At 37.1% G+C, this 26,928-nt stretch overlaps 1 protein-coding gene across 10 annotated transcripts in view; it reads right to left on the minus strand.

Moving 5' to 3' along the window:
* Nucleotides 1–2,974: 2,974 nt before the first annotated feature.
* ptbp3 (polypyrimidine tract binding protein 3) overlaps nt 2,975–26,928 on the minus strand; it is a 76,983-nt gene continuing 53,029 nt past the window's right edge. For 8 of the 10 annotated variants that reach the window (XM_066711025.1, XM_066711035.1, XM_066711030.1 and 5 more), the window contains 13 exons: nt 24,629–24,798; nt 22,939–23,085; nt 21,859–22,026; nt 21,201–21,311; nt 17,465–17,639; nt 15,390–15,431; nt 15,115–15,192; nt 14,083–14,222; nt 13,448–13,481; nt 12,956–13,048; nt 11,585–11,801; nt 10,188–10,265; nt 2,975–9,623 (listed from right to left, as the gene is read on the minus strand). In XM_066711025.1, the coding sequence (XP_066567122.1) occupies nt 9,491–9,623; nt 10,188–10,265; nt 11,585–11,801; nt 12,956–13,048; nt 13,448–13,481; nt 14,083–14,222; nt 15,115–15,192; nt 15,390–15,431; nt 17,465–17,639; nt 21,201–21,311; nt 21,859–22,026; nt 22,939–23,085; nt 24,629–24,798 (1,586 nt within the window). In that variant the 3' untranslated portion in view covers nt 2,975–9,490. The remainder of the gene's footprint in view (nt 9,624–10,187; nt 10,266–11,584; nt 11,802–12,955; nt 13,049–13,447; nt 13,482–14,082; nt 14,223–15,114; nt 15,193–15,389; nt 15,432–17,464; nt 17,640–21,200; nt 21,312–21,858; nt 22,027–22,938; nt 23,086–24,628; nt 24,799–26,928) is intronic. The other 2 variants (XM_066711026.1, XM_066711028.1) reach the window with 1 other exon arrangement.

The raw sequence follows: 26,928 nt of genomic DNA on the forward strand, positions 1-26,928 counted from the left end.
GTGTCATGTTCTGAGAATTGATAAGGGCTATATTTGTCCTGCCAGTGTAAAAAACCTGTGCTAATGGTGTGTGTGTGTTTGTATATATTATATCTATCTATATATCTATATATAAATATACATATACATATATCTATATCTATATCTATATCTATATATATATACACACAGTGAGGGGAAAAAAGTATTTGATCCCCTGCTGATTTTGTACGTTTTCCCACTGACAAAGAAATGATCAGTCTATAATTTTAATGGTAGGTGTATTTTAATAGTGAGAATAACAACACCACAATCCAGAAAAATTCATTTCAAAAAAGTTATAAATTGATTTTCATGTTAATGAGGGAAATAAATATTTGATCCCCTATCAATCAGCAAGATTTCTGGCTCCCAGGTGTCTTTTATACAGGTAACGAGCTGAGATTAGGAGCACTCTCTTAAAGGGAGTGCTCCTAATCTCAGCTCGTTACCTGTATAAAAGACACCTGTCCACAGAAGCAATCAATCAGATTCCAAACTCTCCACCATGGCCAAGACCAAAGAGCTGTCCAAGGATGTCAGGGACAAGATTGTAGACCTACACAAGGCTGGAATGGGCTACGTGTTTGGAGGAGGAGGAATGCTGCCTATGACCCCAAGAACACCATCCCCACCGTCAAACATGGAGGTGGAAACATTATGCTTTGGGGGTGTTTTTCTGCTAAGGGGACAGGACAACTGCACCGCATCAAAGGGACGATGGACGGGGCCATGTACCGTCACATCTTGGGCGAGAACCTCCTTCCCTCAGCCAGGGCATTGAAAATGGGTCGTGGATGGGTATTCCAGCATGACAATGACCCAAAACACATAGCCAAGGCAACAAAGGAGTGGCTCAAGAAGAAGCACATTAAGGTCCTGGAGTGGTCTAGCCAGTCTCCAGACCTTAATCCCATAGAAAATCTGTGGAGGGAGCTGAAGGTTCGAGTTGCCAAACGTCAGCCTTGAAACCTTAATGACTTGGAGAGGATCTGCAAAGAGGAGTGGGACAAAATCCCTCCTGAGATGTGTGCAAACCTGGTGGCCAACTACAAGAAACGTCTGACCTCTGTGATTGCCAACAAGGGTTTTGCCACCAAGTACTAAGTCGAAGGGGTCAAATACTTATTTCCCTCATTAACATGCAAATCAATGTATAACTTTTTTGAAATGCGTTTTTCTGGATTTTTTTGTTGTTATTCTGTCTCTCACTGTTAAAATACACCTACAATTAAAATTATAGACTGATCATTTCTTTGTCAGTGGGCAAACGTACAAAATCAGCAGGGGATCAAATACTTTTTTCCCCTCACTGTATATACATACATACATACATACATACACATCATCATCCTCATCAGTCTATATCAATCCACTGCTGGATGAAGGCCTCCCCAAGATGATTTCACTTCCTTCGATATAGCTTCCCTTTTCCATGTTGCACCTGCAAAGTTTTTTTTATATTCCCATCTTTTAGGTCTTCTAGGTCTTTTTCCATCTTTAGGGATGTATACATATTTACATAAAGCCAAAACCCTAATAAAATACAACTGTGTAATATAATGCCAGGACCTTTCAATACTTCATTAAAGAATTATTGACATATTTGAGAACAGAGAACATAGAGGCATGTTAGGGTCATATAACTAAATGCCATAAACTTTTTCCTGGCATTTTGTGAAAACGAGCAAAATGTGGCAGATGCCTACATCATTCATCACTTTGGAAACAATCCCTATTTGGAAATACAGTGATTAGGGTTTCTTTTGGTTTGGTTGTTTTTTTGTAATAAATACAATATGTGCTATAAACATGTACATGTATTATTTTTAATAATTTAATTTAAAAAGCTGAAACATTCAAAAATATTATTATTAAACTGATTGTTCTAATAACAAATGGTTCTGACATCAGCTTTAACAATTTTAAGTGTGCAAAACTCTATGACATTTTGAATTTTTAGAGAAGAACATTTTCAATCTGGATAAGTAACCCTGTGTTACAGTGGACAGTAATGTACCAGTTTCCATTACCAGCTTACATAAGAGGCCTGAGTTAGTGATGAGCCCGAGGTGGCCAATTTTCCCCTGTATGGGGGGATAAGATAGGAACAGAACAAACTTATCACCCTCCTGACAAGGACTCTGAAGACACACCCACTCTGTCACTTGTATACAACGTCCCGCGTTTTATTTTGTGCATGAGACACGCTGTGAGGTCGAGATTAGAAACACCCTGCCAGTCAAAGTGAGATGAGCCTCTTGGTACAAAATTAAGTCCTGAAACTAGGCCTATGGCCAGAAGGTACCATGAAGCGTCTTTCTGTGGGGTAATAAAGAGTGATGCTGCCCTTGTATCATTTTAAGGGCGTTTTCAGGTCACAGATTTACCATATATACTTACCATTTTCCTGCAACAGAGATGTGCAGGATTCTTAATTACTGACATCAAATTGACACTCCTGCACAACAGCATTAAACCATTAAAAAAAAAAATACAGGACACATCTGTGTCACATTACCTAAATGTTCAACAGATTTGTAATCCTTTTGGATGCAGACTTGTTTGTAAAAAAACAATGCAACCATCAGCAGCAGTGGAATTCCAACAGGCCATATGATAGGAGATGTTCAGCGGGGCTATCGGATACAGATGGATTCCATTGTGTGTTTACTTTTTGATTGTGTTCTTTTAAAAATCAAGTGTATGCCTTGAAGAAAGCATGAGGTTTGAAGGGCCTTTTCAAATTCAGCAGACAGGGAAACGGAGAGATAGAGGTCTGCTTTGGAATACACAGATTTAGTAGAATTCAGACAGCAGGGCAAAAATAAGGTAGATTTCAGGCTACAAGGGTTAAACCAGGCAAGGGAGAAGAACAAGTTAAGAAGAAGGAGACAGGTATTACAGCAGACAATGAAACCCAAAGGTAAAAAGACGAGGACACGAGAGGACTGAAGAAAGTACAGATGTAATGACATTTATTCAAGGCATGCTACAATTAAAGTTGGTTAGGAAAAAAAAAAAAAAAGTAAGCCGAGAATCTTGAGTAATAATAATAATAGGCAATACAAAACATAAAAGAAATGGTCTCTACAAAATACAGAAAATCCACTCAACCATGCACTGCGCAATTAGAAAATATGTTTCTTTAATATTTCATCTTCTATTTGCATTTTATTACATAAACTCAACAGAAATGGAATCCATTGTTCTCCCCCTGCAATGTCACATAAACTGCTTTACAAATGAAAGCTTGTACTGTTGCTTTATCAAAATATACAAGACAATTGATGTTTTTTCTTTTCATGAGTTTAAATATAAAAAACAGTTCATGTTTTTTTTTGTTGTTGTTTTTTTTCTTTTTTTTTTTTTTATCTTGTTCCCAAAACCTTTTTTTGGCCAGGTTATTAAAAAAAATGTAATAATAATAATAATAAAAAAAAAAATACATATATTTACAGCATGTTGTTTTGGTAGTGGAACATTCAAACAAACTGGATAAATTAGGGAATTTCAAGAAGTGCCAAAGTAAATGAAGTAAGACTGAACTTGCATCAGTAAATACAGTTCAGGTGAGCTTTGCCTCTGCCATGGAAAACCACAATATAAAACGCACCCCCCCTTTCATGTAACCAAACACTCAAATATTGATTAGTACCATCCTGTAGGATTTGAGACTAAAGATCGCAGGGTGCCTCTGCTCTCAAACACCATAAGCAAGGCTGCAACCTAAGATTTAATGTGATGCTGAAAAATCTGACAATGTATTTGATCAGAAATACAGTATGCACATTCTTACTGAAATGCAGTAAATACATACAAATGTTTAGTCCATTTAGATTTACTAACACAAACTAGAATGTTCCTTTGGTTTAATTAAATTATTGAAAATGTAATTATATATTTTTTTATTACAGCTTTTTGCTTTAGCTCATGTAAACTTTTGGAAATAAAATGTTACATATATAGCAAGAGAATATTTTTTTGTTTAAAAGTGACCAAATTTTTTGGTAAACCTTACTGTCAAAGTAAGATATAATAATACATATAATAATTATATTATCTTAGCTGAAAGATTGTCCTCCAGAAAATGGGCATTCAAATATTTGTAGAAAGTCACCTGTCCTGGGAATCAATTTGAATTCAGTTTGCACTGTACTACCTGCAAACTGTAGTGAGAAGTAAATTCTGAAGCAAAGGTACTGATATGGCTTCGTTCACCTACCCAAATGAGCAAGTCTGCTTCCAAACGTATAAACTGGCAGAGGCAAAGTGAACAGGAACTGATTATTACATGATATGAGAGAATACAATTAATAATATTAACTCCTGCTTTTCATGGTTTTGTCTGGATAACGGACTTCAAAGAGTCATAACAGTATCATTTAAATCCAAAAGTACTGTTTGTAATTGACTTGATACCAAGGAGGAAACAAGTTGCAAATTAATGAAAGGCACATAAACTTTGGTCCTATTATTGTTATTTGTTTCAGTATAAAACCCTGAAATAAAACAAAATTCATTTTTGTGATATTGTCTGTTTGATAATTAAAAAGAAAAGAAAAGAAAAAATGCCAGGCCGCACAGCTTCGGCTTGGTTTAAGACATGATCTGAGACAATCCTATCAGAGAGATAAAGAATGATACAAAAAAAGTCTTGTATATGAAAGTTCAAAAGGAATTATTGAGAAAGTGTACAGCTTGAACAGGTTAGCACAACAGTCGGACATCTTTGTTTGTTGTAGGGTCTGGAGTCTGGCTTTTTCTCCTGTTAAAAAGAAATCGTTAACAAGGCGAAGGCAAACAGATTTTATGGATTTCTTTTTAAAACTCCAGGAGTTAAATCAACAACAGGCGCTCTTGAGAAGATACCTGCCTGACAATGTGATTTCTCCAGTTTTATGCATAAATACTCACCAACTGCAACCAAGGATACACAGTTGTCAAGACAAGGCTCTCTTTTAGATGAAAGAAAATACAGTTTCACAAATCAACTCAAAATGCCTGTGATGAAGCAGAGTGACAGACAGCAACCTTAACCAATTTCACATCCTCTGAAGAAAAAAAAAAACTTAAAATAAAATAAAAGACACACTACAGATCAAAACAGGCCAAATAAAACTTAAAAGAATAACATGAGATACAGTAAATAACATTACAAACCCAAAAGCACACAGATGGGAAATTTCAGACAGCTAGCTTCACTCAAAACAGCAAAACCAAGGGACATCTGGAACAGAGGTTGTGCTGTAGGCTTCTCACAGACATTATTTGATAAGTTTGAGGTGGTAGCTTTCTCAGACCCTTTCCTGTTTAGTGGCATATGGTCTTAATCGTATAAATGTGTTTGGCTCTTAAAAAACAGTATATAGCGAAGTGACATTCATCAGGACTCAAAACAGTATTAAAAAACAGCATTTCACTCAACAGCTCATTGAGAATGCCACGATAACCATCAGTTTAAAATCACTGAGCAGGTATGACATCGGCAGCTAAATTGGGAGTTTCTTACACTGCCCTGTCAATGTAAACAACAGGCCAAGAGATTCATTTGACTCCAGGAAAAGCAATCCCTTCCCTGATATTTCCAGTCTGGCCCGACTCACTTCTGAGCTATGAGATGACATTCTTTTGGAAATAGGCAAACATCACTGCCTTGGCATGTGATCCTAAACTGGATGTTAGTCCCAGACCTCACATGATTGTTTCAAAAGATTACATAATGAAACAAATAGGTAGCTTTGTTCATCCCCACCTCCACTAAGGAAACTTCATATAGTTGAACATATTGATGACCTATAAGGTTTACATTTTAGTACATCGACCAAAATGGAGAAAGTAACCAAATCGCCACAGACTACGATGCAAAGTGGCTGAGCTTCAGGCACAGGATTATTTGATCTTTCAAATGGTTGACTACACTGCTCAGGGTGGTAGGTGCTTGGGGTATACATTCAGATTTGCTTCACTCCTTTCTTATTTCAGAGTGTACTGCTGTTAAAGAGGGGACAATAGAAGGGAAATCCATTAGTTTGGACATCTCTTATTTCTGGGACCATACCCTGGATTTAGAATGAATATAAATTTAAGGTAACTGTAAATGCAACACTGAATTGTCAAATTATAAAAAGCCGCCTCCCCCCCGTCACCACAATCACAATCTTTATCATCTCATTAAAATGTCTTATTTTTTAATGTATAAAGTTTATCAACAGTATATAACTGTTTGGTTAAAATGCATTTCTTTCGAAGTAGGAAAAAGCTGCTACAGCTTTTGACTTGCGAAACGGAAACAGTCGAGCCGTAATTCTTTATCATGCAAGAGGACATTGTCCACTGTGACAGAGATTGTCCAGGAGGAAAGAGTCTGGTTTAATCGAGCCTTTACCACCATAGTCCTGTCCATACATTCGTAGCTTCCCTTTCTAAGATACAAGACCCTTTCTGATCGCTATTAAAATGAATTATTCACGGACAAAAAATCAGATGTGCTTAGTCATGCTAGTTGTGCTCCGGGAAAGGTATCTGCAATAGAGACTGTACCAATAAACTTCAAGAACTGTTTTGTGCCTTATTTATGTCTTTGATAGAGGTGTCACCTTATCTAATGAACCAACCTCTTACAGTACTGTTTTATTATTTCTCCTCAGCTCTTTGAAAACTAATAATACATTTACGATCCATAACATCCAATTGCCGATTGAGTAGTTTAAGGGATAAAGTTTGATCCAGAAGGAGGGTTGCAACTTGAGCATTTGAGTCCTCGCACTGGGAGAGATTGAGTCTTTACCTTTTGCGTTTGAAGAGGTGCAGGAATTAGAATGTACTTGAGTGCTTAATTGACTAAAAAATAATAAGCTGCAGGGGAAAGAACTTGTAAAGAGGGAGCATTGTGCCAATATTGGCAACTTGAGGCACTGTAGTACAGGTGTACATTGTACTGATAAGCAAAGTAGCACGCTCTGATTATCACACACCAACAAACATTTATAACGATCCCCACTGACACCAACTGCATGCCTCCTGTCAAAATATAAGGCATAATCTACAACTAGTGCTGAATACCATTACAAAAGGCCTCCAACTATATTAAAGAAGCAGTTCACAAAACAAAACCACTGAACATTTTCTTCTACATTCTAAGCAGTTGAGGATCACTGATTGTGTCGATAAGATCAACACTTGTTTTTCTTTGTCTGGCTAAAATATGAGGGAAGAAGCCTACAGCACACACTTTATGTTTTAGTTACAATTAGTTCATCTAATATGTGCACTCAGAGCACCAAAAATAAACATACTTTTCCAATTAAGACCATTTAGTATTGAAACCCCCAAAATATACACATCTAAAAATAAACCCTACAAGACAAAAGAAAATAAAGTCAAATAAATCAACCCTCTCACGAATCCCACAAAATAGTACATAAGATATCTTAGGTAAAATTTCTAAATCTATTGTTTGATTATGAGCACATAATAAGGCACGTAATAAGAAATTAAGTAAATACACAGTAAATATGATTTTTTTTTCTCCATGATTTCTTGAAAGATTATAGTGGTACAAAAACCCCATGAGGTTTCAGATTTGTTTTTTTTTTCTCTTTTCCATAAAAAAAGAACAAATTACCAAAAATAAGTAACTTTTTTTTTCTAAAAATCTTGACAATCCTTAAGATATATAGACCTGAATAGTTTTGTTTCATTTAAGACTGTAAACTTTTTTATTTATCTTTTTCTTTTTATTTATTCTTTTATTTTTTTAAGAAAAAGCGCTCTGCTGTTGTTTCACTTAAGAAAAGTTTAGTCTACAAAAGAGACAGCGTCCCTTGCCTTGCTTTCAGTTAAATCTTGGGTTTCTTGTGTTTTTGTGAGGATCAATCCGGCACAACATCAACTGAGGTGAGGTTGTCAAATCTAAGGTGTTCGTCCCCCATTATGCTACTGTGAGAGATTACAATTATCCCTCCTTGGAATTGTAAGGCTAGAACTACACTGCCTGACACAGCACTGTGTTGGAACAATAAAGGTGTTGCTCTTACTCCAATCGATATATTCAACACCCTTTTTGCAGGATCCATAAATAATCCTAACACACATTCCAAACAGCACATTCTATAATTGGTCTAGTCAAAAGTTTCACCCAGTTCCTTATTTCCCAGCGCTTGTTGCACATGCAATATTTGGTCTCACTGCAGAATGATGCATGGTTTATGAAAATGCAAGGCAAAAGGGAGTGCCACTTTGCTCTTCTCCACATGGATCCAAGAACTGAACGGAAAAAAAAAAAGAAAAGGATTTGCCCAAAGTCGAAAGCTGAGTTGAGACAAGGCTAAAGTACTCAAGCAAAGCACTTGCTTGTGACATGTTTGAAAACAATAAAACCCAAAATAATAATTTGGTAAACTGATCAAATAAAAGGTTGGAAAAAAAACAAAACATACAAACAAACAAACAAACCAAAAAAACTGTTCCCATCTATAACCGTTTTCAGGGGACATCTTTCACATTCATTTGTTCCACTTGAAAGAGCCATGCTCCTTACAGCGCGGGGCCACAGAAGTCAGGAGTGTAACAGGATGTTCACTAATGGCCTTTTATCTCTCTCTATATTGTCTTGTAGTTGATTGGTGGTTTCCTTTATGGGTCTGGTTCCACACAGAAATCTCCAATGTCTATCATTTTGTGCTTGGATGCAGTGAGGGGGGTGGCAGTGTGGTTTGGGAATGAATGTAAGTACTGGGGTACAGAGGAGAACAGCTCTGTTTAAACCTCCACCCATGCAGAAGCAAATAAAGCATGTTTCATTTGCTGCCAGTTATTCACAGATACCCATCATGTAGGCAAGTCTTTGCACAGTAATTGCAGCTAGTTAAGGTGCTAACCCACCCAACCACCCTCCTTTTTGCCGAACTTTTAAAAATAATCAGAAAGGACAAAAAAAAGAAAAAACTAAAATCGGCATGTTGTGCAGGCTTGATTTGTGCACCCCATTGGTGAATAGTGTTAAGTTACACTTCTCAACGAAAGGATGCTGTCTCTTTGAGCAGCACTGGAACACAGGAGGGGTTACAGCTGCTTTTTGAAACTCACAACGGTATTGTGACGACAGTCAGCTGAGAAGGAGGAGTTCTAATGGAACACTGGAGTCCAAACTCTGCGCTGTCCAAGATGGCTGCCGCAGTCTCACAAATCCTGTTGCGTCGCCGGCTCAAGGATCTGAACATCCTTCCAGCTCTGAAAACCTGGTCTTTAAACACCCCAGTCTCTGTCTGAAGGCTCGGTTCATATTTTATATTTCAGTTTTCCTTTTCCCGATTTGATGATCTGTATTGGTCAATTCCATTAATTCTCTTTTTCGATCACTCTTAATGAAAACCAAAAATTATGAATAAAACAAAAAAACAAAACAAAACAAAAACAAACAAACAAAAAAAAAAAAGTGGCCGAGTCTTTGCACAGAGGCAGTGTGCCATCAGATTGTGGACTTGGAGAAGGACACTCTGAGATGATGATTCTCTCCGAGGTCGTGATTGTGCAAGTCGATCAGGGCCTGGATCGCCTCTTCCACAGAGCCCAGCTGGATTAAGGCCATCTTCCGGTCTTTCCTGCAAAGCAAGGGGAAAGTTGTCAAAGCAAACTTGGGGATGAAAAAAGAAAGCTCAAAAGAAAACAAAAATTGTATAGGGAACTAGTCCCAACGCACTTCCTTGAATTTATCACACGACTGCAAATATTTGAGGTTTGGATTTCATTCCAACATGCTTTTTTGGCATAGGCTACATACATACTTAAGATACCATTTTATTGACTTACTCATATCCTCTTCAAAGAAAGAACAGATTCAAACTGCTCCATTAAAGTCCTGGTAAAATACTGAACAAGGACAAGAAATACTGGGTTTAAAATATCTATATGTATGTACTACATCTAGTTCAAAATCAAAATGAAGAGTGCCTCTTCTGAAGGCTATGATACGGGGAATTCTACTATTGGCAAACACAAACTGTAAAAAGTCAAGCACTTAAGCAAACAAACCTCATGCTACACAAATTATGCAGCCTTTCAAAATGGAGAACCCTACAATAAAAATGACAAGACCATATAAAGATGATAAAATATGATTCGTTAATAAGGTCCATGCAAAAAAAAGAACACAAAAAAAGACTTACTGGAAAAATTTAAAGGCCTTCACTGTGTATCCAGTACCGGCAAACAGGTCTTTCAGATTATCATCTGTTATTGAAGGCCTGAAAGAAAACAAAGAAGAATGTCAAGAATATCAAGAGACAGTTCTAGTGAAGCAAGTAACAAGTAACGTCATTTAAGAAGAAAGGCTGAAAAGCCCTAGTATACCATTTGATAAATAAATTCAGTTAAAAAATGAATATTAATGAGTTAAGAGCACTGGGGTTTCCTTTATTCATTTGGAGTAATTTATTACACATTTTGAACACCCATTTGAAGTCTGTGATAAAAAACAAATGTTGTTATTTTTCAAGGCCATAGGTTTATCAGGTTATGCTCATAATTACACTATCCCAGTGGTTACCTTGAATACCTTTATTGTTCTTTGTTTCAACATGCAAAATCACTCAAACATGAGGACTAAAACTTTATTGGTGCTCTCTGATTATACAGGACATCTGCAAACAAAGACCTGCTGTCATTCAGGTGCTATATCTTCAAGAAAGTTGTTGTAAACCCTGGCAATAAAGTCACATTGTCAGATATACATCTGACCATAACAAACAGCAGATAAACTATATCCCTTTCAAACTGCCTTCATAATCTTAAAATCTTATAGACTTTTCCTCCCTGCCTTGAGAAAACTTCTCTAACACATGTATAACCTATTATTTCATTTTTTTTTTTATTCAGGGTCCATTTTAATTACATTTTCCCTATTGTATGAAAGTTTGTATTGCTTAATGAACCTCTGCTGCAGTTTCACCCTCTTTTTGTTGTTTGCAAACATGTTAACATGCATACTGGAGCCATTGCGTTATTATAAAAGATTGGCTACACTGACATCTGGAGGTCACAGGACTGAGTGGCATTGGAGCCTTTTGTAGCAGTCTTTCACACACATCATCCTGTCCTAATAATTCCTCTCCAAAGCCTGAATCAGAAGCACTAGCAGTACTCTTAAAATGTTATTAATGATCTATGAGAATCTGAAGAACCACTTACCACAGCTGGGGAAATACCTCCATGAACATCGTTGACTTTATATACCTTAATAGTTCGTACTTTAATATTTTTTAGACTTTCATTATTTTAAACTGTGTATGCTTTGTAAGCTCCCAGGAAATGTGAAGGAGTATACTAGGCTTTCATCAAAAGACAGGATTTTAAATTTCTACACTACAAGATGACCTTGGACCAGATTAAAAAAGATTAAAAACTATGACCCACCTGCTAATAGAAAACTGCAAACTTGTACTCAGATATTTTCTTCTAAAATATAACTGCTATCAAGTAAAGGATTGTAGTTTGCTATTAGCAGGATTATAATTTGCCATTTTGATATAATCCAGACCCATATTTTGCCCTGCAGGTCACTCACGGGATATTGGAGAGGTGCAAGGTTGCAGAGGGAGGGAAGATGTTCTGGAAGTTTTTGGAGCCAGGTTTCTTGAAGCGGTGCAAAGGGCTGTTGCTGAAGTCCTTGGTCAAGCCCTGGTCCTCCTGGCCCTCACGGGGCAGCTGTACTGTCTGGTGCCTGGAGATGGTCACACGGATCACCTTCCCATGAAGCCTCTGTCCATTGAGGTGACTCATCGCTGAGGAGAAAGCAAGGCCAAGCAAGAGTGTCACCAGTACCGATCTGTATTTAGGCAATGTATTTGTCTCCGTTTCTACTCCCGTGGCCCCTGCTGTTCTGTGGTGTGTGATAAAACTCTACAGAATGCCTCGTGTATCATCTCAGAGAAATTTGCACTACAGTCTATGAATGTTCATTAAGTGGAGGCTTTGTCGAGAAAAAAATTAAGGTCATTATTTCTGATTTAAACAATCGTCAGAAAACTGCCTAAATATAATAATGGCAATAGACTTAAAATACTATTTTTAAGCCACACGCAGCTGCAAAAATGATAATGAAGTTATTAAACACTCTGCCCACAGACTGTCAACAAAATACACAAAGAACCTTCATGGCCAATTCACTGAACTTCTGTGATCCAGGGTAGTACCATGGCAGACAAATGATTAAGTCTGAGCACCTTGCAGCACGTTCAGAAACTTAATGACTCTTAATGAAACTTAGAGACTCTGTCTCCGATTACAATTTAAATAATTTGTGGCTCCTATTAAAAATGGATGAGGGATTTAAGAAGTGATTGATATGCATACAGTAGCTCTAATAAACGATGAGTCGAATGGCAGTAAATGGGATTGACATCCCTTATCACAGATATTGCTTTAGTTTTGTATTCTATATCCACCAGGTAGGAATCACAGGTTGATTAATTTGTCACTATGAATAAAGCAGATAAAATTATATCCAAGATCTTTCAGCAAAAAGTCAGTGAAATGCCTGGCACTGCAATTTGAATGGGTGTCTCAGCTCCTAATTCAAGACAAGCCAACATGTATTGTAACAGCAACAACATTTTTTTTTTTTTTTTTTTAACTGCCACAGAAAACGGTCACTCCTATCTGAGTAGGGCTGTCTACTTGTAGCTTCTCTTCAATGCCAATCCAAAACCACTAAGCACTGGCATCTTCTATCAATACTAACCACTTTCCTGGGTAGGACAAGCCAAAGTAATTAACAGTAATGTCCCTGTAGCAGGGGGTATTCTTTCATAATTCATAAAGTGCCTGTTTTTTCCAGAGCTTTTAGGTTTGATTCCTGAATTCAAACATTTAAAATAGACCGCCTCAAACAGGTCCAATATCCTACTGAACCAGTGACATTTTGACAAAAACTTACCCAGCTGAGCCTGAGTTGCATCTGCCATTTGTATTAAGGCATTTTCTTTTTTGTTGAAGAGGATCTTAACTCTGTGCACATCCCCATAAACCCCTGCAGAAAAAGACAAACGAGATGCATTGTGACTCCTATGCTAGCAGGGGAACCTACAGACCACCGTGCATACACAGAACGTTTGGTAAAGGGATTCATTTCCCACTATGATACACGGTCATGTTTAAAGATTTCCAGCAACAAACAAAGACCGTATATCAAGTAATTGCAGTCCAAGCGTGTTAGGAGTGTCAGCTTTTCAAATAAGATGACAGGTCTTAGCTTAGCCTGCCAATGTTGCAAACTGATTAGCAAACAACTTTAGTACTAGATATGAAAAGGGTCTCGTTACAGATCATGGGCAGGTGATGATAGTCATTTTAATACTTGTATATAATATCTCAAAAATCATATTTAATTAATAGAAAATTAGTCTGGGGGAAAACCAAGCCTTCTTACCAAACAGGATGAAGAGTCCATGTGGTGATATACTCTACAGGAGAGAAGAGCACATTAGGACATGCCCATCACACACAAAGTTGGTACAGGTGAAAAAACATTCATAATATTCTTCAGCTGTGAAAATTCTTCAGAAGTGAAAAATACCCAAAGAAATACATACATATAAAGCTACATATATGAAGTTACTTTTAAACCAGATGATCCTAGCCTAACTGTACCTATCGGTTTCTAATTTTAGATATCAGCTAAATATGGTAAATATGTATTATTCAAGAAAACTATAATTTGGGCATAGTATTTACATCACTGGCTGTGGGGAACGAGAACAAAAACACCATGATCCTGAGAAGAACAGACATTGGATAGTGAGTATGTCACTGCATAACCTCAGTGCCAGGCTTCCAAGAAGACAGCACCGATTTAAATATACATCGTCATGCACCTCTCAGCTTAAATTTGGATTCAAAATGCCTTTCCTATCTCCGCATCATATGACAGTCAGCAGTTTAAACTCGCCGGGCGAAAAAAACAGGCCAGGGGCAATGACAGAATACCAGACACCACCTTGTTTACAGTGCAGTGGGAGAGAGAGAGAGAGTGAAGGAAGGCTTGTTGGGAATGGTTTCACTCACATCTGGATTGAGGTTGGAGACCAGAAGCACCAAGTGCACGGCAGCAGGAGCCATTCCGTGCATGGCCATCCGCCCGGCGACCGCTGAGGCCGGGATCGTCAGGGGACCGAGAGCGCCCGGAACAGTCTGCATGGAGAGACCTGCCAGGGACGGACACACACCGCACTTAGCACAACCTTAAAGTTTTACCAGCAAGATTCCCAGACCTCACGGTCTTTAGGTCCACTTTCAAATAAACCAGAACTCATTAGAATTATGCTTAGAGAATTAGGGTTAATCATGATTAAGTGTTCTTATTCCTAACAGCATCTGCAGTAATTATGCAAAATTAACAAATTAAGAAAAAGGGCTACATTCGGGTATGAAGGCTCACGCATCATTAAAAACTAAATGCGGTTCATGTATTATTCTCCTCATTATCCACTGTCATTAGATGTGTTTTTCTTGTTTGTTTGAAAGTTACATTTCCATGTATAACCAGTGCTAAGAATTTGGAAAGGAAAGCTGTTTCAAGTTTCACTCGGTAAGACCCAACTTTGTGAAAGCAAAAAATAAAACATTTAAACCTAGAAAAAATACTAAAATGAAATAGCTGGTCTTGCAAAATAAATCCACCCTGTTTTTAAACACAGAAAAGTTTCAGAGAGAAAATGAAAATGTGGGATAAATATGGGCATTAAAAACTGACCTTACCAGGTAAACACATTTAACCAAACTAGTAAGGAAATATATTGGTATGTATATATGAAGAAAACCACACAACCTACATTTATAAGCTTACATTTAAATATCTTGTTTAATATTCCTCTGCCTCCTTGAAATGCCTGCACTGCCTTACATCCCATGATATTAAGATATGATACATGTGCGCATCCAAGGATGATAAGAATAAAGTGCGTCAATTTGATAGAGAGAAAAATCATGACAGGGAAGCTAAATTTTTCATTAATGCTCAATTGCTTCTCCCTTGTGTTTTCTCCGTAAGAGGATGGGGATAGAAATTGGCATAAGAGGCACCAGAGAACAATATACCTGCAGCCTGGGGAAAACCAATGGCTGGAGCGAAGCCTGCAGCTCCTGCATAGGGAGAAGAGATAATTCCAGGAGCACCTGTAATAGACACACACAGAAACGTGTCATCCTTTGAAATAATGCGTGTGAGTTTGGGGGAGGGGAAGGCGGCATCTGGAACATTGTTTCTTACAAAGATATATTTCAGGAATTATGTAAAATTCTGCACACATTTCATTGTCTGGTGTGGAAACAGTCAGTTGCTACAGACTTAGCAAATAGAGGACAAAGCTCACCTAAAAAACAGCTCATCTGTAACGTCCCCCAATCGGTAGTCCCTAATTATAAAAATAAATGTAAACATCTACAATCAAATCTCAAGAACTACTACATTTCTTTTAGTTACTTTTACTCTTTACTCCGAGTTCTTTTCATATAGGAAATGGGTGGCATAAAACAGATGTGTAAAAAAAAATACAAAATCAACAACAAAATCAGTTTCTGATAGATTTAACATTACATGTGTCAGCAGGATAACTGCCTTCGTATAAGCAAACAGTTAATATCTACATTTTGAACATGTCTTACATTTGCATCTCAGCTGTGTTCCCTATTTATAAGCTACTGTTATTTACCATGCTATGTACCAATTGTGGAAAAAAATCCTTTAATAGGACTTTTACAAATGAGCTTTTTGAACATGTAACACCATAATATTTTTAAAACATTATGGTGCATCAGTAACATCCTTCCCTCTTGTCAGAAGCTATTTTTGCTGCTGATATTAGCTTGGTAAATCTAAACAGAGGGACATAAAAATCAAACCAAACACAAAAATGTTCCTGAAACACAGGGAATCAAAATAGTTATTTATATCCATAAGTATTAATTTAACAAATAGTTTTCAAGACAGCCAATTAGTCTAGCAATACATATTCAATATGTTTGGATACCTTTTGAACAACAGCTTCAAACATAGTGGGCTTGTGTCAGGGTTGTTGCCATAGCTTCAAACAACAGTGATTTTTTTCTCTCTGTGATAATATAATCCTGAAAATGTACATTGCTAATGCAAGACTCAGACATCAAAACATTTACACATACATTCCTTGTTTGTTTGGTTTTGGGGCTAGATACAGTGCTTTCCACTTTTTTAAGTCCACCCAGTAACCCCTAAAAGGCGAGAAGAGATTTTAAAACCTTGGTTATGCTGGACTACAATGCACTTTAATGTAGTAATGGTTGAAAGGGTGGTTTGCAAACCTCTGCAACAGAGTTCACCCAGAAGGAGCCTGGAGATCCCCCCCCCCCCACAATGAAAAAAGCCAGGGCGGACAAGTGAAACATCAGCCCGCCACCTCAATTAATTTATCAGGGTTGATTTATTAACAAACATGGCAAAACCAAGGGGGATGCAGCCATTGCCATTTAGCAGCTCGTTCAGCTGTGTGTCTTATCTGCATCTGCAACACTTCTCTTCCCAGACAGCATCACTGATTTATGGGGCCGAGACAACAAGAGAAGAATCTACTTCCCTCCCAGCACTGGGCACCACATGCGCAGCATGCTAAGAATAAATTAATCGCCGTGTCCATGGTGCTGTTTCTGAGCCCACTCATAGCTAAAGGGTTTCTGATAAAGCCTTTTCTTTTCCTTTTAATGGGGCGCATGTTGGTCACTGATAGCTTTTACTTGAACACCACTTACACAGCTAGAATTGGTAGCAAAGTACCCAAAATTATATCTGTAAATTTGCTTTGTTTGTGTAAATCCTGCCCCTAATAATTTATATATAGGTGTTTTTTTTCTTTTTAATTTTTTTTTTTATTAAAGTTAGAGTTTAAATGATATGTCGTAGCTCTTAGTAGTAATATGTCAGATACTGAAAAACAAAAATGGATTAACCGGTTAAACTATGTAATATCTTCCACGGTAATTAAAAATAAAGCAGTGATAATGAAATAAATTACTAAATATTAATTGGCAGGAGATCAAGTGCAATGCATTACTTTACTTGATTGGCTGAAACTCACACAGGCCCAGTTCGGTGTGGTTTTCCTAACTGACAGCAATAACACAAAGACTGTGGTAAATGACTGAAGGAGACACTTATGATAGGCCAGTGAACTATGTGTGTGACCGTATGAGCAGCTGCCTCCTCTCCTCAGAGGAGAAAAGCACAGTGTGTGGAGTCCAGATTCATGCTTTACATCCAAAAAATAACAACATACATTCAGCTATCAACTTTCAGGAGAAATCATCTGAACATTACTGACTTATTATGTCCCTTCAAAATCATATGCATTACTTTCTAACTGACTGGTATAAAGAGTTGCAGACTGTGGAATGTGAAGCTTAGGGACAGTCTTACCAAAGGCAGCAGCCATGGCAGGGTCCAGTGTGGGCTGCCCATCTCCAGAGGGAAGATCAAGGCGAGTGAAATCTCTGCTTTTGTCGTTATTGTATTTTACGTTAAGGCTGGTCAGCTTGGAGAATTCAACACGCAGGGTACAGCAAGCATTGTAGATGTTCTGGCCATCCAAAGTCTTGACAAGAAAGAAGCAAAGAGAAAAAGAAAATGTTCTGAACCCTGGTAAAAACAGTTTCCTCACTTGTTTAAATGCATCAAATTAATTGGACTCTCCCCCTCACAATGTGGACTAATCATAGCATCTGCTGTGCACTGTATATGAAGATATTACTTGGTAAGAGTCTATGCTGGGTTATTGTTTTTCTCATTATTTTAATAATAAATAAAAACAATTATATTTTTTTATTTTCCCCCAAACAAAAACTTATATTAAAGTGCAATGAAACTAAACTTTGAAGGATGAAGGACAAACTTAATGCCAAAGAGGAGAGGTGACATTAATGTAATTAATACACAAATGGAAACTACATGAATTTCAAAACTGGCCTCATTAAACCCCTAAGGGACTGAATAATAAGTCACACTTTAAAATAATGTGCACCAATTCTTAAATGGACTGATGTATGAATAGCACAGGAATAACACGGATATCTTCTGCACTTCATCTGAATTCTGCCATTAATCACATGCATAACAAGGTTTGGGTCAGGGTTAGTAATAAGGCTTCAGTCTAGATTAGGGGTTCGGGTGTAAAGATGTGATCAACATCAGAACTCCTGTGGGATTCATACATGAATTAATTAAGAATTGTTGTCCATTATTGTAAAGTATTACAGAATAATTATATATTTTTTTCAGTTTCAGAAAATTCTGTATACACTGAGTGTACAAACTATTTGTAGCATATTAGAGCAGGTGTGTATATGCCATTGTTGTCTGTAATTAATTTCTGATGGCAAGTTTCAAGGTTAATTGACTGAAAATTATATATAAACCACTGTTTTGCACAAAGCTGTTTGTGGAACTAGTCTTTGAAAGCATCGGATTAATTAATTATCCATCCTTGTGAATCTAAAATGTTTATGAGAACACCATTTCAATTTAGTTGGAAGTAAATTATGCTTGTATTTGTATCTGTTTTGTTCTTTCCTCCTTTTCACCTTGATGAAGTGCTAGCATTATGCTGTTATGAAAACATACTGGAGTTTTCACAATTAAAGATTTTTTTTTTTTTTTTTTTTTCCCACAGATATATTTATATTTTACACTGGAACCACTTACAAATGACACATGCTATTGTTTTCTCATACAATACTTGAGTTTTATAGTTATGAAAATAGGAAGTGATTAAAAACAACTCCAAACCAAACTAAAACAAATCTTCAGTAATCTGTTAGTACTGTGATACAGTAAAGAAAGCATTTATGCATCTTCCACTGGTTGTCTGAAAGGAGGTTTTCTCCAATTACAAATACACGTACTGTAACAAGCTGTTATAGATATGAATGCTTGCAGCAAAATGAACAATAGTTTTTACATATACTACAAACAATTGCAATTTTGATTTTCAAGCCCTTTTTGTTTTAATAAAATCTGCAAAATCTAAAAAACATTTAATGCACATCCTTTATTCACTGATGACTGACAAACCAGCTAGTCCATTGATGCAATATAATTCACCATAACAGGATGCAATCCCCAATGGGTCTCAGGGAAAGACTGTGGGGAAAATGATCAAGCCAGTTGCTATGTCTCTCACCACACATTACGCACTTTATATGCTTATAATTTACTTTTAAAGTAAAAAATATAATGAAACCTGCCCCTTCCCCCATTTTAAACTTCAGGAGAATCTTCAGCACAATATGCCATCAAAATCAACAAGTCACTGAATCTTCAAAAGTAGGCAAAGGTAATGTCCAGCGATTAAAGTTCTCTCTCAGTATCTCCTCATTTACATAGCATGTTATTTACCTTCCCCATCACTCCACTGCTGACGTTTAAAGGAATGCAGCCAAATCCAATATGTATTGTATTTAGGTTATTTCTTGCTGCTACAAATAATAATCAGTGCCTACAAAAAACTAAACTAAAAAGAAAATGAATATGTCTGCAGATGTATTATGACATCTTAATGAAAAGTATGCCCATTAGTGTTTCTAGGGGATCGCAGGAGACGAGATGAACAAGGACAGAAGACATTGCTTCTCTCGGGGTGGTTGCTTATTAAATGAACCCCTGATGATAAACGTTTAACTGTCGAAATTCTTCCAAAGCCAGAAGCAGGACATATACTTAATACAAAGAAACCCAGAAACATGTGCAATCATTTCGGATGGCACACACAGGTTTGGAAACAGTATTTTGTCATCAGCTAGCAAAGAAAAAGGGAGATAGTTTGTTGAAATAAAAAGCGTATGTGCAAGACTTCTTGCATCAGGGAAAGCTGTCATTTTAACTCTGGCTTTCTTCCAAGGGATTGAGCAGAAGGGACTTCTCTACCCTCTCCCAACCCGCCCCCCCCCAAAAAAAGGTTTCATTGTGCAGGGTACCAATGTAATGTGGCAGGAACACAAAGGATAACGCCCACAGATGAAAGGAGTAATGACTTACTTTTTTTGTTCAAATAATGCTCATTAGCTATCTGCTTCGCTGACAATTAATCAAAGGCCCCTGTAATTTGTGTGGAGCACTGGGGGCTTTTGTGGTAGACTATGGCAACCACACTGACAAATTGCTGCCTGTTTAAACAAGAAGGATGGCGATTTTCACAGAGACTGTCAAAAGCGCTACTCTAATAAAGAGGACTAGGGCCATTAGGAAAATCCCAGCCTGCGGTGTGCCATCTTGAGGGCAGCCAGGTGCTGTCTGAAGGAAAATCGCAATCAAATGTCATTTCCATTTATCCTGATGCAGTGAATAAAAAATGGGTCAGAGGGAGAAAATAATGTGACGGGATTCCTGGGGGACTGACTTAAACAAGAGCTTTGTTTTCCTTCGAAGCCCAATTTTATTGTCTTCTCATTTTCCGTAAGCGTCTCTATCTTGAAAATGGTTCATATCATAAGATCGTATGAATAAAATGGTTTGGAAAGAGTATTCAAAAGATAACTGTAAAATGACTAAAACCTTTGTGACGCATTTGCCATGTAAATCTTGTCCTCTTAGCTTTGACACACTCAGTGGTTCAAAAAGAAAAACAAAATTGGTCAAGAAAAGGTTACTGATCCAATAAAGATTGTTCAGTTGCTTACCTTATTATTACTGGCAGTGATCATAAACAGTATTAACAGACTCAGGGACTAAATGGTGTACTTTAGTCTAAAGACTTCCTTGATGGTCAGGAGTAAAATATCAATATACAAATATAAATATGTGAGAGTTAATTTGAAATGTTCAGGTAATCTAACTGGTTGCTGCATGGTCAGACTTCAGACCTATGATATAACAAATGCATTAGACATGATTTTTATATTTTATTTCCGGCAGCATGCATGTTACTTTGCTGAAATTTTAAGATTCACTTGTGTTTTGTAGAATCTAAATAAGTTATGCTTTTTTCAAAGGAGACCTCCCTTATCGCTATCCCTTCCCTTACATTTTAAGAATATCAGTATCCTTTTTGTCAAAATCTATTAGGAAAACAAATATACAAGCATTTGAAGAATGGTTAAACAAATACAGATGATGCAAGCAATTTTTATCTCATAGGAAAAGAAAGTAGTCCAACACTGACCAGTTTGGCATGGTGTGCATTCATAGGATCAGCATACTGTAGCAAGGCTTGAAATTGGTTATTCTTCGTAAAAGTGATGATCTTCAGGACTGTTCCAAACTTTGAGAAGATCTGTGGAGAAGCAGATTTTACCAGAAAGAATATCAACGGAAAGTTAAAAACACTGAATCTACCCAAACATTTTGTTCTTGTATTCATCACTCAAATTGTTTGGTATCCTCAGAAGTGTTATTTCATGCATTTGTCCTTCGCGGAAATCACATTAAAAACCTCAGACAGGTGCAAATCCCTTTATAAATCAGACTGCCATTCCCTGGAATTTTAGATAAATGTGAAGGAAAGAAACAAAACAGAAACTGCAGCTCAGAATTCCATTATGTCTCTCCAGAGGAACCAAACTAATAGTCACTTAAAGTAAATGGCCTCCACTCTGCAGCAATCACAGATTTGACCATTCCTTTTTTCGTTTTCTTCTTTTTTTATGATTGTCCAGTCTGGCCAATTTATTTACTGATGGCCAATTCAAATGCTTTCTTTCTAGAACAATTGCCTTTTTGAAAAGTCACAGCAGCTTCCACACGTTCGTTTTCATAACGCATTGAAGAAGAACAGGAGGAAGAGAATGCTTCCACTGCGCCCCACTGCGAAACTGGCTTACCTGGTGAAGTACTTCGAGAGACACGGGGTAGAAGAGGTTTTCTACAATGATGCGCAGCACTGGACTCTGCCCTGGCATTAAGGTGCCATCGCTGGCCGACGCAGAACTAGACAGGGTCATGTTTCCCGAGTGCACTGCATTCACTGCCTGCAGGGCCGCCTGGGCTCTCTGAAATACAACAATACACGGCTGTCAGCAGGCGGGACACAGGCGCCTTCGGGTTTCTTGTTGTCTTGTGCGTCTGTACTGGACATAAGCCCTTATCAAACACGTTATCAGAATCAATGCTGTTCAAAAGTTTTACTAATTGTGGACATTGTCTTCTTTAAACACTTTTAAACTTTTAAACACTTTTTTCCCCCCCTTTCCTAATGTCCTACTATTGCTCTTTCATTGTATTTACTATTTAAATGTCAATATAAGGATCTTTAGGCTGGCACTTATTGCATGAAAGAAGAAGTATAACCTTTGTAGTCCAAGAAGAAAGGGTTAATTTTGTTTAAGAGTACAAAAGATTAATTGTTACTAAAGAAACAATACAAAAAACAAAACAAAAAATGGTCCGAGCTTGACTAATACAGCTTCAAGTAAAATGCTATGAACAGAGATCTGAACAAAAACACAAACACACAAAGATAAATGCAAAGGCTGTTTCACTGATAAAAGTATTTTCACTAATTATTTCATTTAATCCTCAAGATGTCAAATTTCCACGAGGGATGATCATGTATATAAAGTTAATGAACACCAATATAAATACATTGTGTTTTCAGTTTTGAGACTTATACCACAGAACGTCACATGCAGACATTTTTTCATTTCAGTCACTGTATAGGATTATTTATGTGGCTCGCTTTCTCTATATTATTATTTTCAACCATGCCGAGTGCTATTTTTGGATCCCTCTGATCTTCGTCTACACTCCTGTATATTTCCAGCAAACTAATGGCTCTCTCCGACCATGATGTGCACATAGAAGAAAAAAAAAAAGTCTGATACCCTCCCTCCAAACATCCCTGTGCAGAACTACAGATAGCATTAGTAGATTATAGCTTGCATTACTCCACAATGGACACTTACTGCCTGATTGGGTAAGTTGTCTGTCTTGAGCTCTCTGTGGTTGGAGTACTGTATGAAAACAGGCTGGTTGCGGAGATGGGGAGTAGCGGTGGTGTAGTAGTTTACCATTGTGATAGCTGCTTCTTCGGAAGCCATTTCTATGAAAGCCTAGGGAAAGGAGACAGGACACAATGTGAACCACATGTGCCGATCCCAAATAACATTACTTATGAGAGGAAAAAAACAACATCAACTGCCATGGTTAATATATATTGGTTTAAATGTCAAAGCTAACATGTATAAGCAGAAAGTTTCCATGAATTGTGTCATAAGAGGTAAAGGGATATTTGGTTACAAAATACATTTTAATATCAAATACTTCAATGTTTCCGCGAATAAAAAAAAATCACTACACAGAAAGAAAGAGATGCTGATGCCAAAAATATTTGAAAACTGTAATTAGCACAATTTATTTTTAGAAGATATCACTGTAGGAAATGTGTTACACCCCCAAATGAGAATTCACAAATGTGTAAAGACGAATAGGTTCTGTCTTGAGGAGCTGTCACAAGCAAATTTATTCAGGTTTGTTTCAAAAATACATTTGAAAAGAACACATAAATAAAACATCTTGAAGAAAATAAGATGTATCCTTTTGATGCATAATGTATACATATTGAATGCAGAATTTACTTATCAAAGCATCAGATAATTCACTAGTTTCTTTTTTCTTCGTCTTTCTTGTTTAATACCCGTCATTTAAATATGAAAGGACACATGAGGGAGTTGCCGACTGCCATCCTCACATATCATTTGCCTTATCTAAGTTCTTATTATTAAGACCTTGATGCATTTCAAAGACCACACACAAACCACATACACACAGACCTGCATACGATTATCAAACGAGACCAGACAACAAGTTTGCTGTACAATGTTTGTTGAGCCTTTATCGCTTTATTTATTTATTTATTTAACCTTAACAGGCATGCTGGGAAACTGGTATTGAGTTCTTAAAGGAGAAAAATAAAGAAATCAAGTAAATGTTACAACAGACCTATGCTTCAGCAAGTATGACTCACTTGATTAACGTGTTCAATTGAACTGGTTCAGTGTCTTGAAAAATGATGGTTTAAGAATATTTAAGAAGGAAACTACTTTGACCAACCAGGGTTTCTCATCTCAGACTAATAAGAAAATACAGAGAAATGTTATCAAAAAAAAATCTGTAAATTGTGATTTTTGAGATCTCTTCATGGGTTGAATGAGTGGAATAACTGATGTAATTTTATCTATTTATGCTTTGTGGGGAGTAGAAATGATATTCTAGCATTGGGGAGGGACATTTAACATCAGGGCTGACAAGCTTGTACCACTCAGCTGTATAAAAAACAAAATACTCTCACCAACCATGCATAATCAAAAGTTTATTCACTGATGAAACTAAAGATGCCAAACCACGTATTTGTAAAACTTCACAATGTATCGCTTGGCTGTCGTGTTGCTAAGTTCCTCCTTCATGCTCAACAACCCTCATCAGCTCCAGATTGTGCATGAAGGTTCCCGAATTATTCCGTGACTTAGCAATGCGAACGGCACTGAGATCAACAAAACCCATTCTGATTCTGCTGTATTTAAACCCAAGTCCTCAACGCGCCTTATCATGGTGGAGAGAAGATATTTATTTGGACTGCAGAGCAAAGCAGCTTACTTGATTTTTCCCTTTAAGCATCAAAAGATTGGTGACTTTGCCGAACGGGACTCCTAGCGAGATGATCTCTGCCTCAGTGACCTCGATGGGAATCTTGCGGACGTGAAGAACACGGGAAGGGGCGCAGGGAGATCGGTCTCCTTTAAACTTCTTGCTGTCGTTGCCATTAGCTGTCAAGCAAGAGTGGAGAGAACAGTGTAAGAATAGGTGCAGTTTAATTATTTCACAGACATGAAGGAGGGTTAGGATGACAGATGTCTGTCAGTTTTCTTTACCTTAACTAAACCCTGACTGGGGTCAGTTAGAGTTTAAATCATTTAGCAACACAACATTTAAATATTTATTCAACTACAATGTTCACAAAAATTTTTAATCCTATAACTGTAACACAGTACACTTCATTTATTTTTAGAAATGTATTGCAGGACAAGATTATTAGATTATGAGGATTACAGTGCCTAACAGGGTTTAAAAAAGGGTGTTAATTGTACCATTACCTTAAGAACATTCAATATTTAAATTGGAAAATTAGTGGTCGCAATTAAATGGCATACAGACACATTTTAGCTCATGTCAGTGATTAACTACTTTTGCTGTAGTAATTTAAATATGAAAGTGACATAATAGGAAGGAAACAAAACATGCACACACAATCAGAACAAAGAGTAACGGAAATCAATCTGGGGCGACCACAATAATGTAATCCAAATCAATAAAAAAGGGAAATCCTAATCTAAATATTGCCTTTATTAAGTAGAATAAAGAAGCATTTTGGTTTTGTGCGGTGTTTTCAAAACTGGTTACCACACCCAAAGAGGGAAAAAAAAAAAGGGTGTCCGCAGAGATAACACTGACTGTAATAAAATCTTTCTATGTATTAACTTCAGCAACAATCCTGCAAAGGTGAGGAGCGCAAAAACACAAAGGATACTGCTTCTGTCAGCATGTGGGCAGGGCACAACAAAGACACAACAAATCTCTATGCTCAGCATGTGTAGCCTTCACTGAGAAGGAAAAAATAAATTACACGGTATTAGTATTCATATTGAAATTCTCCGCTCACAAGTAAACACTTGAGGGCTGTCACCACTAACTATTTTTAGCAGAATGTGTTTATTTCACCATCATACAAATCTTGCTTTATGATGATCCCAGATGAAGACAGCTTTGGTGGGGAGAGATCAAGAGGTGAATCTACTGTAATAATGTATAATTTTAACTTACATCAGGACAATATTTTTATTACAGGATTTGTTGATGCCTGTTCCAGTTCGAGATTGAGATTGACCTACTGAATACCTTTTGGTAAGTAACTTTACTACTTTTCAGGGACTCAAAACAATTCTGCAAATTACCAGTCCAATTAAAAAACCATCCAACTGAAGTTATATCAAGATGACACAAGGGTTTCCAGGTCAACTATTGGGAATCTCAACTGAAAAAGGACAGAGAAAACATGCTCCTTTTCTGCCCTATCTTACATTTAATACCTAGTATTAAATGTAATCTATACGTTACACGAGTAGTGGTATTAATCTTGCAATAGCTTTCATTTTACCTATGAATGTGTAAAAGTGCTCACTGCCAATTTAGAGACTGTTCATTATCACAGAATACCTGTCAGCACAGTTGAGATATTATAAAATTGCTCAGATTGAAGATCTAAACCTTAATATATGTCCCTCATGTTGAAGACTAATAGTGTATTGGGTGTCAGGTAAAGGATTACCAGAAGATATACAAAGTAATGAGAGAAATCATAGTTGCTGAATGTGGTTTCATGGTTAACATATATCTGTCAGAGTAGGGACCTTGAAAATAATTGGAATTTACCTTTATATAAAATTAAAATGAGATTACAAACTAAAGCAGCAGTCACTTGTAACAATGGCTTTTTCACTCTATTTCCTTGTTCAGAATGGCTGCGAGGCTATTGAATTCTGAACCGCATGACATTGATATTAGGATCAGATCACTAGGACCTCCAAGCTTGTCCAACTGCCAAAAATACCTTACAAGAGCAATGCAGTATGCAAACGGTCTCATTTAAATTTGCTGCGTTTTGAATGCACATGAAAATCGCAGATTGCATGCAAATATAAGGCAGCCCTTTCCTATCAGTTTTCTTCCATCACATCAAGTTGAAACACTGAGTGGAAGAAGGACACAAAAAGTATGTACCGAATTCGAGTCCATTTCATTAAGCTGGAGATAGACAGAGGTAGAGTTTCCATGTCTGATTAGTAATTTAAAGAAGGCATGATGCTCCAACATATTTTGGAGAAAAGCTTGAGAGAATA

The sequence above is a fragment of the Amia ocellicauda genome, chromosome 8 (genome assembly GCF_036373705.1).
Source record: "Amia ocellicauda isolate fAmiCal2 chromosome 8, fAmiCal2.hap1, whole genome shotgun sequence".
Classification (NCBI taxonomy): domain Eukaryota; kingdom Metazoa; phylum Chordata; class Actinopteri; order Amiiformes; family Amiidae; genus Amia; species Amia ocellicauda.